Source organism: Sorex araneus, chromosome X (genome assembly GCF_027595985.1).
Source record: "Sorex araneus isolate mSorAra2 chromosome X, mSorAra2.pri, whole genome shotgun sequence".
NCBI classification, from domain to species: domain Eukaryota; kingdom Metazoa; phylum Chordata; class Mammalia; order Eulipotyphla; family Soricidae; genus Sorex; species Sorex araneus.
Genome location: NC_073313.1, coordinates 33444350 through 33459171, shown reverse-complemented (window position 1 = coordinate 33459171; position 14822 = coordinate 33444350). Strand labels below are relative to the sequence as shown.

At 38.7% G+C, this 14822-nt stretch overlaps 1 protein-coding gene across 1 annotated transcript in view; it reads left to right on the top strand.

Moving 5' to 3' along the window:
- The window catches only part of DMD (dystrophin), a 2715231-nt gene that overhangs the window by 1004785 nt on the left and 1695624 nt on the right, over nt 1–14822 (top strand). The window contains exons 9-10 of the mRNA XM_055122927.1: nt 2281–2465; nt 3616–3747. Coding sequence (XP_054978902.1) covers nt 2281–2465; nt 3616–3747 — 317 coding nt within the window. The remainder of the gene's footprint in view (nt 1–2280; nt 2466–3615; nt 3748–14822) is intronic.

The following is a 14822-nucleotide window of genomic DNA, read 5'->3' as shown; positions in this document are numbered from 1 at the left end:
CCATGTTTAAAAACTCCATTGTGTTTCTCACAACATGGTTTTGTATAATGCACTCAGTAATAAGCAGTCTTCAATAGTGTTCATCATAAAACTGACTAGTTATCAGTGAGAAGGAAGAGAACATTCTGGAATGTCCAGTTACAGGGATATATAGTATCCACCATACAAAGAACACCTGACAATTACCAAATGAAAGCGACAATTTGAGTTTCAGGATTTCAAAGCCAAATAAGAAAGAGTTTTGTGTGTGTGCCCGTGCACAGAAATCGTCATTTAATGCTTCCTTACAAAGACTTGTGAAAAATTACCTTCACTGTCTGTTGGTTAATAATTAAGTTGTAATAAGAGCAGAATGTGTTTGTGTAGCATTGTACCTCTCATCCTTCTGCAGTTAAAATTCTAAAAAAAATACCTATTGAAAAGAGACAGGGTAAGACAACGAAACTGTAGATAATGTAGCACCTCACTCCCCAATAATTTTTTCCACCAATTTTGTTCCCTAAGTGATCTTCATGTCAGCATCCTCAGCATCCCATGGGAGCTTGTTGGCTGTGCAGGTTATCTGTTTCTGCCCCTGACCTACAGAATACAATTCTGATTTTTTTTAAAGTACCTGGTTGTTAGTCCATGGGTAATTAGATTCCCAATACTATATCAAGAATTGTGTATAATTTTAAATGTCTATGTACTGATCTTCTAAACAACCAATAAAATTTTATGAGGGAAAATGTTTTATGAAGGAAAAAGGCCAAATGATTCATGCACACACACACAAAAATGAGAAGTGCCATGTTCAACTATAGAGAGATGTAAACGTGGGACCATTAGTTAAGTTTTCTCTCTGTTAACTCTTTCTAAAATTACTTTAAAACTAGCTGCCCTGATTGATCATATTACCACTACTTGTGAGTGGATGAACTGATTAGCTCAACTGTGTTTTATGTGAGTCGACTTGAAAATGGATATTCCTGTGTATCGAATCAGAGCGCATGACCAAAGTATTTATATGTAACTTAAAGCAAATCCTTTCCTAATAACAAAACAAGATCAATTTGTGGCAAGATAAAGAAAATTCAGGCACATATAGCTGCAAAGTTGCCTTGGCCACCTTCCAGGACTTAAGTTTTACCACTTATGGGATTAATGGTATACTTCACATAAATGGTTACATATTTACATTTTTCCCTTGGAATGAGTAATCCACTGTAATGCCACATCAAAAAAGAACGTTTGGAAAGAGTTACTACTTACTCTGTATTCTTACAAATTATTGTTGAGGTGAAATGATGGTTTTCTCTCATCCCTGCATGTGTCAAAGGACACAGTGTCAGATTTCTTATGAAGAACTTTGAACCATCTAGAATTTAAGGAGAAAGCTAATGCTTAACTTTAATAGGTGTGCTGTCATATAAACAAATATTCTTTTTTGGGGGGGGTGATATCCCAAATGGTGTTTAGGATATCTGTGTGCCTCACCTGGGATTTTTGCTTAACTGGACCAGCAGTTCTGTTCACAGTCTGAGGATGCGATGCTGTTTACTCCTGTGGTTCTGGGGTTACCCAGGATACCCTGGAAGTGCTGGGGGGATGTATACAGGGCCACAGCTTGTTGTGTTTAGGGACCATTAGGTATAGGGGATCATACCTGGTCTGTATCCACACCAGTATAATTTATGGCCCCTAAATTAATATTTTAATATATGTAAACAATAATACATATTATGATCTATATAGTATATTATTGTTTCACTTTTGTTGTGGAAATACTTGGTTCAATTCAATACATTTTATCCCTTACATATATAACCACTAGCAAAAAAAGTGAACTTGGACATACAAGCTTTTTTTTAAAACTAGAAGCCAAGGCATTAAGCTGTTTGGTAATTGTTTAATTACCAATGTGCCATTTTAATTGACATACTAATATAACTGTCCATGGAAAGGAAGATGTAAACTTTTATATTTGTTTCTTATCTAATGAAAACCACTTTCTTAGATGGGCTAGTTTGGCAATTTGACTTGGGAAAAAGTATCATGGAATGAAGATTTTATGTGAACAAGGAAAAGAAATTAACTTTAGTGTTCATCTCATTGGTCTGCCAAATTGGAAGGACATTTTAAGCCTGATTATCATGTTCTAATTAGTCTCTGGAGGACAGTCATGGACAATCGAGTGCTCATTAATCTGTCTTCTTCCTGTAACATTGATTTGTTCATTTCCCTCTCAGAGAATCAAATATAGAAACCGAAAATTGATGTTTGGTGTTAATTTGCTTACAGATGTTGCCACCACTTATCCAGATAAGAAGTCCATCTTAATGTATATCACATCACTGTTCCAAGTTTTGCCTCAGCAAGTGAGCATTGAAGCCATCCAGGAAGTGGAAAGGTTGCCAAGGATGACATCAAAAGTTACTAGAGAAGAACATTATCAGTTACATCATCAAATGCACTATTCTCAACAGGTAAGTGTTAAAAGCACAAATAATATCAAAGATATTTTCTATTTGATGTGCTTTTTATGTATCATATTTCTATTTTATTTAATACTAGACATATACATGTGTACACATGTATAGAGTATGTATACAGAAATATATTAGCATGCTATATGTGTATATATACATGTAATTTGTATATGTATATGCATCATGTGTCTACATACACTAGTATGTACTTATATATATGTATATACCCATATATTTTTATATATACATATATATGGATTATGAGCCTTTCATATTCATCTGATCATGACAATAGTATTGATTTAAGGGCACATTGATATAGTAGTTTCCTATTTATATACACCATATTATACAAATACAGACCACATAATTTAGTCCTAATATATGAAATGAAATAAAATATAGAATCACATATGTGAAAATTTTCATCAAGTAGGGAATAGAAAAAATAGAACAAAAGCAAAAACAAGCACTCTGCTTAATATTTTCCCAGTTGGGTGTCAACTTGCTTCCATATGAATATTTTTTGCCTTAGAGAAGTTATTTCTTTCAATAAAAAATCAGTGGAGATACAATTTCTTTATTAATTTTGCAGAACCCAGTGGAGATTATTCGTTACATGGTTGCTCTCACTCCCAGCAGCAAGATTTTGAGGTGTTTTCATAGTTGTTTTGAGGTGTTTTCTTGTTTAACACAAACAGTGAGAAAATTTTGTAGCCAAAATTCTTCTGAAGGTGTGGACAGGTTTTAGGTCTAATTCTCACTCTGCTCAGCTCATCCTATCTTTAGCTTATGAAAGCTTCAGTCTTTTCCAGGGTATTGACTTGATGAATTCAGGGTTTGCTTGATTTGGGTTCAGAGGAAATTACTTTTGGTACCTGCACTTGCCCAGTGGAAGAGTATTATCCCATATGGGGATTAGTTACAGTTGTGTCTACTTGGACTCCCTATGCTTACATTGCTCCATCTTATTTTTGTTCTCCACATGACATTGAGCTCCACAAATCTCTCTGTGTGTTTAGAGTGGGACTTTCCATGTCGCTGTTTCCATTTAATACTCTTTGTTCAAACAGTGGAAAGCCGTCCTTCCAAGGCTGCTCATGAGTTTCCTTCTCCACTTTGCCCTTCTCTTTCCCCTTTCATGCAGATTACAGTCAGTTTAGCACAAGGCTATGAGCGAACTCCATCATCACCGAAGCCTCGCTTCAAGAGCTATGCCTACACACAGGCTGCTTATGTCACCACCTCTGATTCCACGCGAAGCCCGTTTCCATCAAAGGTCAGTCAACCTTCACTCTGTTCTACATGCCCCAGAGTTTCTTTGTTCCAGAGAATCCAATCTGACTTTTGTTCATTCTGATTTGGCAGTGCTTTTTTGTTCTCTTCTTCAAGAACTGTTGCAAGTACGCATCTGTAGTACTCTCACATTATATAGTTTTGCTACTGAAAATGCCTCTAGATCCAAGCCGTAATGACTCTTCATGAATGGGGTGCTGATAAAGTGATCCATAGCTCCATCATATAATGGCAGTAGCCCCCTGCTCTGTGGTTTTCCTTTTTGCACTTATTCACAGCACAAAAATCTTATGTACCATAGGTATTTTGAGAGCAAAAGAAAAAAGCACATTCACAGAACATTTACTTCAGCCTATAGATGTAATACTTTATTGCTAATCTTCTCCTATACCTAATTAAGTTTATCATAGGTATGTATATTTCTGTGTGTATATATACACATATATATATGCATGTGTATATATATACACATGACTCACATATATATATATATATATATATGAGTGCTGCTTATAAGAATGAATGAGAAAAGTGGTTCATATATAATTCCTTACTATTGGCCATTTGAGGCAACACTGGGGTTTTGGAACACCAGCCTTATACCATGAATAAGTAGGGCTTACTATCAAACTTATCAAACTTTCTGTCAGAAGAATCATGAATAGTATACAAACAATGAAACTCAACAGTCCTTTGTACAATATCTTTAACAGAGCTGGAAAGTGGCTGCTTATATTTTTTTATTGATTCACTGTGAGATACGGTAACAAAACTTTCCTGTTTGAACTTCGCTAGTCAAACACCCATCCCTTCACCAGTGCACGTTTTCCACCACCAAAATCCCCAGTACCCCACCATTCCACACACCTTCCCTGTCCTGTGTGGCAGACAACTTACACAATACTTTCTTCTCTAGTTATCTTTGATATTTCGAGACCACCCCTCATACCGGCCAAAAATGCAATGCTAGACAATGTGTTTGCTATTGCCTGCCTGTTATGGATACAATATAATGTTGCACGGTCACAAGAGCAGCTTCACACTCTAAGAATTCTAAAATTTTAATAATTAGGGTCTGAAGAAATCACTGCAGCAAATTTCTCGGGTCTGAGATTCATTTGTGTGTCTCTGGATCATGACCATGTGGGAACTTAAGTAGATGGTGACCAGATGTGGCATCATCTCGGGGTACCATCAGGGTGGGGGGAAGGAGAAGGGCCCACTCCTCCTCTGTCCCGTGGCGCTTTGGATTTGCCCTCACCACCACTCATACCTGGAGCGTCTTGCTGACTTCTAGACAATGGTGGCCACCAGGGCTCCTAGAGGGCAGGCGGAGGGACAGTACCTGCCCCCGTCTGGAGCAGCCCAGTGGAAAAGGCTCATTGCAAAGTTCTGGGCCATCTCTGCAGCAAGTTGCTTAAGTCTGAGATTCATTTGTGTTTCTCTGGATCGTGGCCGTGTGGGAGCTTAAGTGGCCAGTGGCCAGATGTGGCGACATCTAGGAGTCCCATTAAGGCGGGAGGAAGGAGAAGGGCCCACTCCTCCCCTGTCCCGTGGGGCTTGGGATTTGCCGTCACCACCACTCGTACCTGAAGCTTCTTGCTGACTTCTAGAAAATGGCAGCTGCTGGGGTCTTTGTGGCTGCTTATTTACTACTCTCAGTCTCCGAAGAAAATTTCTCCCAATAATCTGATTTGTAAAGAAAAAAAAAAGTACTCTATAGAGATGTCTTTATCATCATTTCATTCTACGAAGTTAGCTTTATATCTTTTAGGGAAAATATAATTATAACCTTCTTTATATCATGTCAGATGGGCTGATGTAAGTAAATAGTGGACATGCTTGAAGGTTTTCTGTCCCACACCCAAACCAGGTCAGATTCTACATACGTGTTAGTAATTTCCACATAAAGGAGCTTAGTGGAGTTCTGCATCATAGCATTATACTAGGTAACAAAAATAAATGCAAGTTATTTTAGTCTTGAAAATGAAAAGCATGGAAATAAAAAGTTGTGGAATTGCTAGACTTGCTAGAATTTCATTTTTAAAGATAGCTTTGTTTTGCTTAGTGGAGCAATTTGAGGTTTTATTGTTTTATTTATTTATTTGATTTTTGGTCTTTTGAGCCACACCCAGTTGCTCACAGGGATTACTCTTAACTCTGCTGATAGGGAACACTCCTGTCAAGGATCACGGCACCGTTTGGGAGTGCTGCAGATTGAACGTGGGTGGACAGCAGGCAAGGCAAATGCCCTCTCTGGCCTGTAGTACAGCAGTCTGAAAAGTTATGAAGGAGGTCTTCTCAAAACCACACTAGAAAAGGAATTTAGAAAATACAGAACTGAGTTTATTGGTAGAAACTTTCACATTTTCAGTGGCTCATTGTGTTTTGGGGGCGGGGAGGGGAATGCTGTGTGGGAGGTAGGTTGGATGACACCTGGGAGTCCTCAAGGGTTACTTCCGGCCCTGTGCTTGGGAATTGTTCCTCACAGCGCTTGCAGGACCATGTGGTGCCAGGGATCCAACTGGGTTTGGTTGTCTTTGATTCTTTTTTTAAGATAGTGGTTACATTTAATTAGTGATTTATTCGGTGCTGTTAATTCATGCATGAGACGGAAAATTCTATACGCTTAAAGATTCCCCTAGGGAAACGAGTTTTAGGGCATGGTTATGCTTTCCATCCTTGACTGATTCTCTTGTAAAGTGGAACAAAGGAGATGAGGGTGAGAAAGTTTGTGTGACTCAGCCTTCAATTAAGTTTCCATCTACGTTTCTCACAAAGGTTGGTTGGATAATCTTGAATAGGCATCTTAATCAGTTTCCTCATTATCAGTAAATAATTATGATTCTGCCACACATTGCTGATTGTTTGCTAAATGCTACGTGTGCACATTATTTGAACTAATGAAAACCTTGTAAGCACCCTTTCAGGGTGGCATGAACTCTGTAGCCCCATTTAAATGATTAGCCCTCTGTTCTCACTCCCCCTCCCCCATCCACCCACCCTCTCGATTCTAGGCTCTTTTTTCTACCTCCCCCCTTTGAAGTTTCCAATATTTAAGTAATGTGCTTTTAATATCATTTGTCATCCCAAATAAAGGGAATGTAAGTCAGCATGAGGAGATAAGTTTCTCCCTTTCTCATTATCACTTTATTAGCTGCCTTTTCTAGAGGGTTTTCTCCAATGCCTATTCTGGCTGTGCGTTTTTACCTCATTACCATTTCATTAAGGCATTGCTCAGGTATGACTCCTTAATGAAGTCATTGTAAATGGACTTTTTTTGCTAGCTCCTTTGTTCACTTTCACTTTGTCGAAATGTTACAAAATTTCATATATACATAGACTATTCAAATATACTTAGCTCTTTTCACATAAACCTAATGTCCTGTGGACAAGAGGACATTTGAGTCACAATTGACAGAGAAGTATATATTCCGCCTGTTTTTTTTTCTTTTTTGGGGTGTCACACCCGGCGATGCACTCCTGGCTTTGCACAGGTTACTCCTGGCTTTGCACTCAGGAATTACTCCTGGCAGTGCTCAGGGGACCATATGGGATACTGGGCATTGAACCCTGGGTCAGCCGCATGCAAGGCAAACTCCCTACTGGCTGTACTATTGCTCTAGCCCCTCTGCCTGGTTTTTAAGGACGCCTACCAGAAAATGATGTTATATGTAGTTAGATTTGATTATGTTTTTCTCTAGTTGATTCCTGAAGAGTTTTTCATTGTTTGCACTGCCTCCTACAGGTTAATCTGACCCTCTTGATATGAAGGTATATGCAGACTCTATGTAGGACAGATTTGATTCCATTGTACGGTTTTATTCAAATGTTTCCTTGGCCTATAAGGAAGGATGAGGTTTCCAGTAAATAATCAGGAAAAATGCTATGTTGGGGACTAACTGACCCCTAGGGACAGAAATTCTTTCATTTATCTTCAAAAAGCCTGCGAGGGTAGGGGAGGTAGCAGTGTGAAACTACCTGGAGCACAAGTTTTGCTTGAAGGAGCCCCAGATTCCATCCCAGGTAAAACATATTCCCCTAAATTCTGCCGAAAGTGGCCCCTAAACAAACAAACAAGGTTCAGCTATTTTAGAAGCATCAGTTGTCATCATCTCTCCTAGATCCAGAAAATATGATTTATACTCAAATATAAAGAGAGTCTCAAAAAAAAAGACAAAGAGAGTCTCGCCCCCACGCCTGGCTGTCTTTGCTGGGGGCCCTCGGAGGGGATGGGCCTTAGTTTCCCTCCCTGCACCGAGTAGAGCTCCCGCGGCCGACGACCTCCGGAGTCTAGCCAAAGGCATGCTCAAGGCCCCTCTCCACACGTTCAGTTAAACCTCATGCATGAAGGAACTGGCAGAGGAACCCAGGTGTGTGGGACCTGGCGCTGAGACCTCCAAGCCTGCTCAGATAGGGACTGGGCCTCTTCCACCCAGATTCCCCATTTTCCAGTAGCTAGGCAGTCACACCCAGGGACTGCCCCCGCACCGTGTAATTCCACCAATGGACAACATCCAGAGACTATAAATCCAAGCTCCAGGAAGCTTCCAAAAGAAAGAAGTAACCTTATAGCTTACTTCTCCCTCTGGGAGAACCTGGCAAGCTACTGAGAGTTTCCTTTTCACATGGGAGAGCCTCGAAAACTCCTCATGGTGGGGCTGGAGTGATAGCACAGCGGGTAGGGCGTTTGCCTTGCACGCGGCCGACCCGGGTTCGAATCCCAGCATCCCATATGGTCCCCCGAGCACCGCCAGGAGTAATTCCTGAGTGCATGAGCCAGGAGTGACCCCTGTGCACCGCTGGGTGTGACCCAAAAAAGCAAAAAAAAAAAAAAAAAAAAGAAAACTCCTCATGGCGTATTCATATGCCAAAACCAGTAGCAATGATGGGTCTCATTCCCCTGACCCTGAAAGAGCCTTCAATGCAGCACCATTGGAAAGGATGAGTAGAATCAAAGAATCAAAGGGCTAGGTCAAATGGAGACATTACTGAGACTGCTCAAGAAATTCGATGATCAACGGGATGATGATGATGATGATGACTCAATTATAGCTGGCAAACCTGTTGGAATGAAGCAGACTGACCTACCTTGAATCCATGTTTGCAATGTTTTCTTTCCATTATCCATCAAAAGGAAATACTGCTATATGAAATCTGAACTTTACCTCATTGTGTTATTCATTTGTTGTTCAGTCTTGATTACTGAACATCTTTTTATACTTTGATATAATTTTGTTTTTCTGATTTTGATCATTCATTGTTTTCATTTATTAATTCTATGGAAAAATGATCCTCAATACCCTCATCACCATCAGTTTCTCTTTCCTGGAGCCTTATAATGTCCAAAATCCCTATACTTGTGCACCCATGAATACCACATTTATCTCCAAACATATTTCTTTATTGTATCTTGTTAATATACTATCAATTGACTCTTGTACTGACACCTTCTGTAGCCTGTCCCTTATTTATTCATTTATAAATAAATAATTATAGTTAGTGACTAAATCAATTGCTTTCTTCTCAGGGCTTCTACCATTATGAAATACTTTTCCCATAGGTCCTGCATCAATGTTTCCCAAAGTGGCAATGCCCACAGGTGAATAAGGGTGCGAGAATAATCCAGGGGGGTGGTAGTAAATTCTGTTGCAGTTTGGGAACACATTCTGTTGTTTGAATATTGGTATATTTTCAGGGGCGTATGGAGTGGTTTCTGAAAAGAAGGGTCAAAAATCTTTGGGATCCTTTGCTTTAGACTCACCTGGTTCTTTTGTAAATATCTCTGTTCTTTTTTTTATTCTTTTGGCTGACTCTCCTCTTTCAACTCAGCGTTGGATTCTCATGGAACATTCTTTTACACACCCCACTACATCCCATATCATCCTTGCCGTGTGTTCTGCTTTTACCTTTTTATTTGTTAACATACTTTCATTGAGATTATTAACTTGGGTTTCAAGTTGAGTTGTATGTAGAGACTATGGTACTTACATTTACAAACCCTTCACTGTCTCTAAATAGCCAACTTCCAACCTATCCCCAACGTTTTGCTCTGTATCTATACTTCGGCATCCACTGATTTCTCAAACATAGTATGTCTTGAAGTGTCCTTTGCTTCATTGCTCACAATCTAGTTTCTTGTCCATTTTATTTAAATGGTACTATTATTTGACATTAGAGTTACATATGTGATATACTCTTTCATTTATGTATTTGTCTTACAATCACACAGACAAATTCTTCTAAACATTTTCCAACTAAGTTTTGTCCACTTAATATTCATATATGCCCTCTGGTCTGGCCTCAGTTCTGTCTTCAAGTTATAGCTGCTATTCCTATGTTTGGCATAGTTCCTGTTCCTGTCTTTATCTTTAGCATATTCCTATCTTTCTTCCTATCTTAGCATAACTCTTTTTTATATATTTATTTTTTATTAGTGAATCACCATGAGGGTACAGTTACAGTTTTACACATTTTCTTGCTTGTGTTTGCATCATACAATGTTCGAGAAGCCATCCCTCCACCAGTACCCATTCTCCAACTCCAATGAACCCAGTATCCCTCCCACCCCCAAATCTCATCCCTCCACCCCACCCCGCCTCTGTGGCAGGGCATTCCCTCCTGTTCTCTCTCTCCTATTGGGCATTGTGGTTTGCAATAGAGGTATAGAGTGGCCATTGTGTTCAATCTATAGTCTACTTTCAGCACGCATCTCCCTTCCCGAGCAGATCCTCCAATCACATTTTACTTGGTGTTCCCTTCTCTATCCGAGCTGCCTTTTCCCCCAGCATGTGAGGCCGGCTTGCAAGTCATGGAGCCAACCTCCTGGTACTTATTTGTACTATTTTTGGGTGTTAGTCTCCTATTCTGTTATTTTATATTCCACAGATGGGTGCAATCTTTCTATGTCTTTTTATCTCTTTCTGACTCATTTCACTTAGCATGGTACTTTCCGTGTTGATCCACTTATATGCAAAGTTCACAACTTCATCTTTTCTAACAGCTGCATAGTATTCCATTGTATAGATGTACCAAATTTTCTTTAACCAGTCATCTGTTCTTGGGCACTCGGGTTTTTTCCAGATTCTGGCTATTGTAAACAGTGCTGCGATGAACATATAAGTGCAGATGTCATTTCGACTATACTTTTTTGCTTCTCCAGAATATATTCCCAGAAGTGGTATTGCTGGGTCAAATGGGAGCTCATTTTCTAAATTTTTGAGAAGCGTCCATATAATTCTTTCTAAATTAGAATAAACCTTTTTTCTCTTAATGACTCTAATAATACTCACAAAAATTGACATTCTTTTGTCTCTATAGTAAGCCCATGTCCTAAAATTTTGTCAGGAATCTGCATTTACTATCAGTTCATATTGCACATGCTTATTTCATACTATTCTGTTTCATATTTCTCTCCAACCAAATTCAGTTTCTTACTCCCATTCATAAGTGCCAGGCAAGAGCCTATATTGATGTCTTTGGTTTTCTTAGCTGAGAGTGATCTTTGTTTTCCCTTCATGTTGGCAATTTATCCAAATCACCAGGTATAGCCAATAATTGGAATCATTCAAGTTCAGCTTGATCTAACAGCAGCCCCCAGTTTTGTTCAACACTGATTTTTTTATTTTGCTATTTTACTACACCATCAGTGGAGGAGACATATAAAGAAGCAGATATGAAAATTGCACAGTACAAGGTTTGGTGTGTTTTTATCTGTTTGACTTCATTCTAGTTGTGTTATCTTTTCTCTCCACACTAATACTTTTCACCTTGCTCCTTGCTGTATGTTTAAAGCTAGTTAGTAATGAATGGGATTTGAAAATAGTAAATTTTTCAGTGAGATTTTTCTGCTTAGTCATCTCAAAGATGACATGGTAGCAGAACTGGAAGTCAATGGTGCATAAGGCCATTCTCTACATGGCAGAGTGTGTATTATGCCAGAATGATGGGAACTGAGGGTTACTGCAGAGATTTTTGCTTAAGCAAATTGGAAGAATGAAAGTGGTAACAACCAGTATAGGATAGACTATAGGAAGAACATATTAGGAAGATATGGAGACAAATTTGCAATATACTAATCTTGAGTTGTGTGGAAATGCATATTCATAAATATGGGCTCCTAACATCAGGACTGAAGATAAGTAATTTGAAAGTCATTTGATAAATAAGTAGTATTTAAATCCGTTGCCCTATATGAGAATAGCAAGAGCAGATAGACACATTAGAGAGCCTAAGACATAGCAATGAGAAGGTCAGTGATGGAAGTGGAAAGGAATGTACAGACAGACAAGGTGGAAAGCAGGGAAGGTACGGTATTCTGGAAGCCAGGGAGGAAAAGTGTTTCAGAGAAAAAAGAGTGTTTAAATGAATGAAATGTGTCACTGATTGAATGTCAGAATTAACCAGGAAAAAAATATCAGTGGGTCTAGGTCTCTGAGAAATATTCACACATAGCTCTTAACACAGTAGGATTGATAATAACAACCCTATTTACTCTCCCACATTGGCTAATAACTTAAATGCTTGCTCTAGATATTATTCACTTTGATAAGAGCAATTTTAGGGAAGTATGAGTGGGGTGTGTGTGTGTGGTTATTGTTTGGATTAACTCTAGACAGAGTAAAGTGAGAAGCTACCTGCATTGTAATATTCAAAAGGCCTACATTTACTACTTTGTGTGTGCATACTTTTGTGTGAACAAAAACATATTTCTCTTAGAAAAACATTCTGATAATGACTCTGTATATTATTTCCATCTTGCTGCTATAACAAAGAACCAAAAGTCAGTGGCTTAAAGCAACACAAATTTATTATGTTGTTTTGCAGTCGGAATTTCAATATAGGTCTCCATGAGTTAAGTCATAATGTTAGGAGGACTGCCCTCCCTTTGGAGGCTCAGTGGGAAAATCTATCGCTTTGCCTTTTGTGCCTTCAAGAAGCATCCCTTGTTCTGTTTCTTTCCTCCTTTGATGACAAATAGAAAAATATTTCGATTTCTTCCAGTAAAGTGCCTTTCTTTTTAGTTGGTCTTTCAACTCCGTGTGCAGAGGTGCTCAGGGATTACTCCCGGCTCTCTGATCAGGAAACATAATGCCATGCCAGAGATCAAACTGGGGTCAGCCACATGCAAGGCAAGTGCCTTAACCCCTGTATTGTCTCCCAGGCCCAAGGCTGCCCTTATATTTGTGTTCCTTGCACAGTTCAGACGAAGACATTCTTCCATTTATTTATAAAAATTTCAGTCCCTGAATAATGTACTGTGATCTTTTGAGGCTCACAAAGTGAAGGAGTGAGACTTTGGCAAGGCACTCAGACTTAGCTTATGCTCTCATCATCTTCTAAGGAGAGACATCTTCAAAATCTTGCAATGACCACTGAAGTAGTCCTCTCTTTTTTTGTCATTTGCAGTTCCCAAATCTGTTTCTGATACATATCTCATTCAACCACTGTGATAAACTGCTAGACTTGGATTTTAAGGTAGGGGAATTGATATAGAATGGAGAATTTGTTTAAGCAGAGAGGTTAAGTTATAGGACTGGGACTCAAGACAGGTGTCATGACTTCTAGTTCAGATTTGATGTTTCACTCTCATAAACAACCAGCCCAATCAGCCAGAGGCTCTGTTCCATTTTCATTTCCAATTTTTTAATCTTTTCATATTTGTAAATGCTATGAAAAAACATTTGGAAAGAAAAATGGTTTTCATTCTCTGCGTCTTCTCTGATGAACAATAGCAATCAGTCTGTGAGCAGCTATACCAATTGTAGGACACAAACAGAATTATTAATGCATTTGTGACTTGAGAAGCAGTTGAGCATTCAAAATAGATACCAAAGAGAAAGTCTATATAAACATGTACAGAGACATCTCCCCCATATGATCAAAATCTGTATAATGTCAGGAAAGAAATGATATATATCAGGTAGTAAAATTGTTTTATATTAGACTGGAATGAGACTATAGCAGGTTAAGATGCTTTACCTTGCATGCAGCTGACTTGGGTCTGATTCTTAGCACCACATATGGCTCTGTGCACCTCTGGGCGTGGCCCTCCAATCTAAACAAAACAGTTGTGTCTTGTCTTAGCAGTGATGGAAGAAAACATACCATAGGTCTTTTTAAGCTAATTAAAGTAAAATTCAGACATACATTTATCTTTAAATATAGTAGATGAAAAATGCTTATTACAATGTTTATGTTAGGTAAAAATAGAGTGAATGGCACTAACTAGGCAGAAATGGCATTCAATTTCCACAACCCAGAACTGAAAAGGTGTTCCGTCATGCAATGCACATACAGGTCCTGTTTCTCAGTGCTTCGGCTCTTCTACCACTCCAATGGCCTATTCTACGATTTCATTTACATACCGACTCTGCTGACTTGCATGGCTTCCACAGCCATCTAGAAGCTGACCTCATCTTTGCTCAAATGGCCAGGAGTCTCTTCTGGCACTTACTCTCACCTGATTTTGATCACACATATCTGACCCCTCCTTGAACTGCCTCCTAATTGTTACCTGATTCCTGCTCATGGCCCGTGTGGATTGCTCAAGGCATTTCTTCTTTCCTTTCTCTTAGCCTGGCTTTTAAAATCCTTCTGATTTGGTAGAACTTGTCAATCTTACCTGTGACTCTCCTCCTTTGTGACATTTCCTTTTGATGACATTCCCTCTTCAAATGATGCTATTCAATCAGTTTCTTTCTTTTCTATTCTTCTCCCTTGCTCTTTTTCTTTTTCACAAATGCATGCCAACTTGCACTTACTTTCACATTTACTCAGGGAGTCTCTATATAATAGCGATGGACCTTCTACAAAATGGAATATTTCATGAATTGAATGGCAGATAAAATAAAGGAAGGAATCTCATAAAAACTTATATATATAATTATCTTTAGCTTAGTTTTGGGACTATGCATGAATATGACAAGAATAAAAAGGAAAGAAATTCTTTAAAATTTAATATCTATACTTTCTACCAATGCCATCATCCTACCATATGTGTGTCTGTGTAATTCTATTGTTGCCATATTTTAATTGAAATAGTATCTTTACTTACCA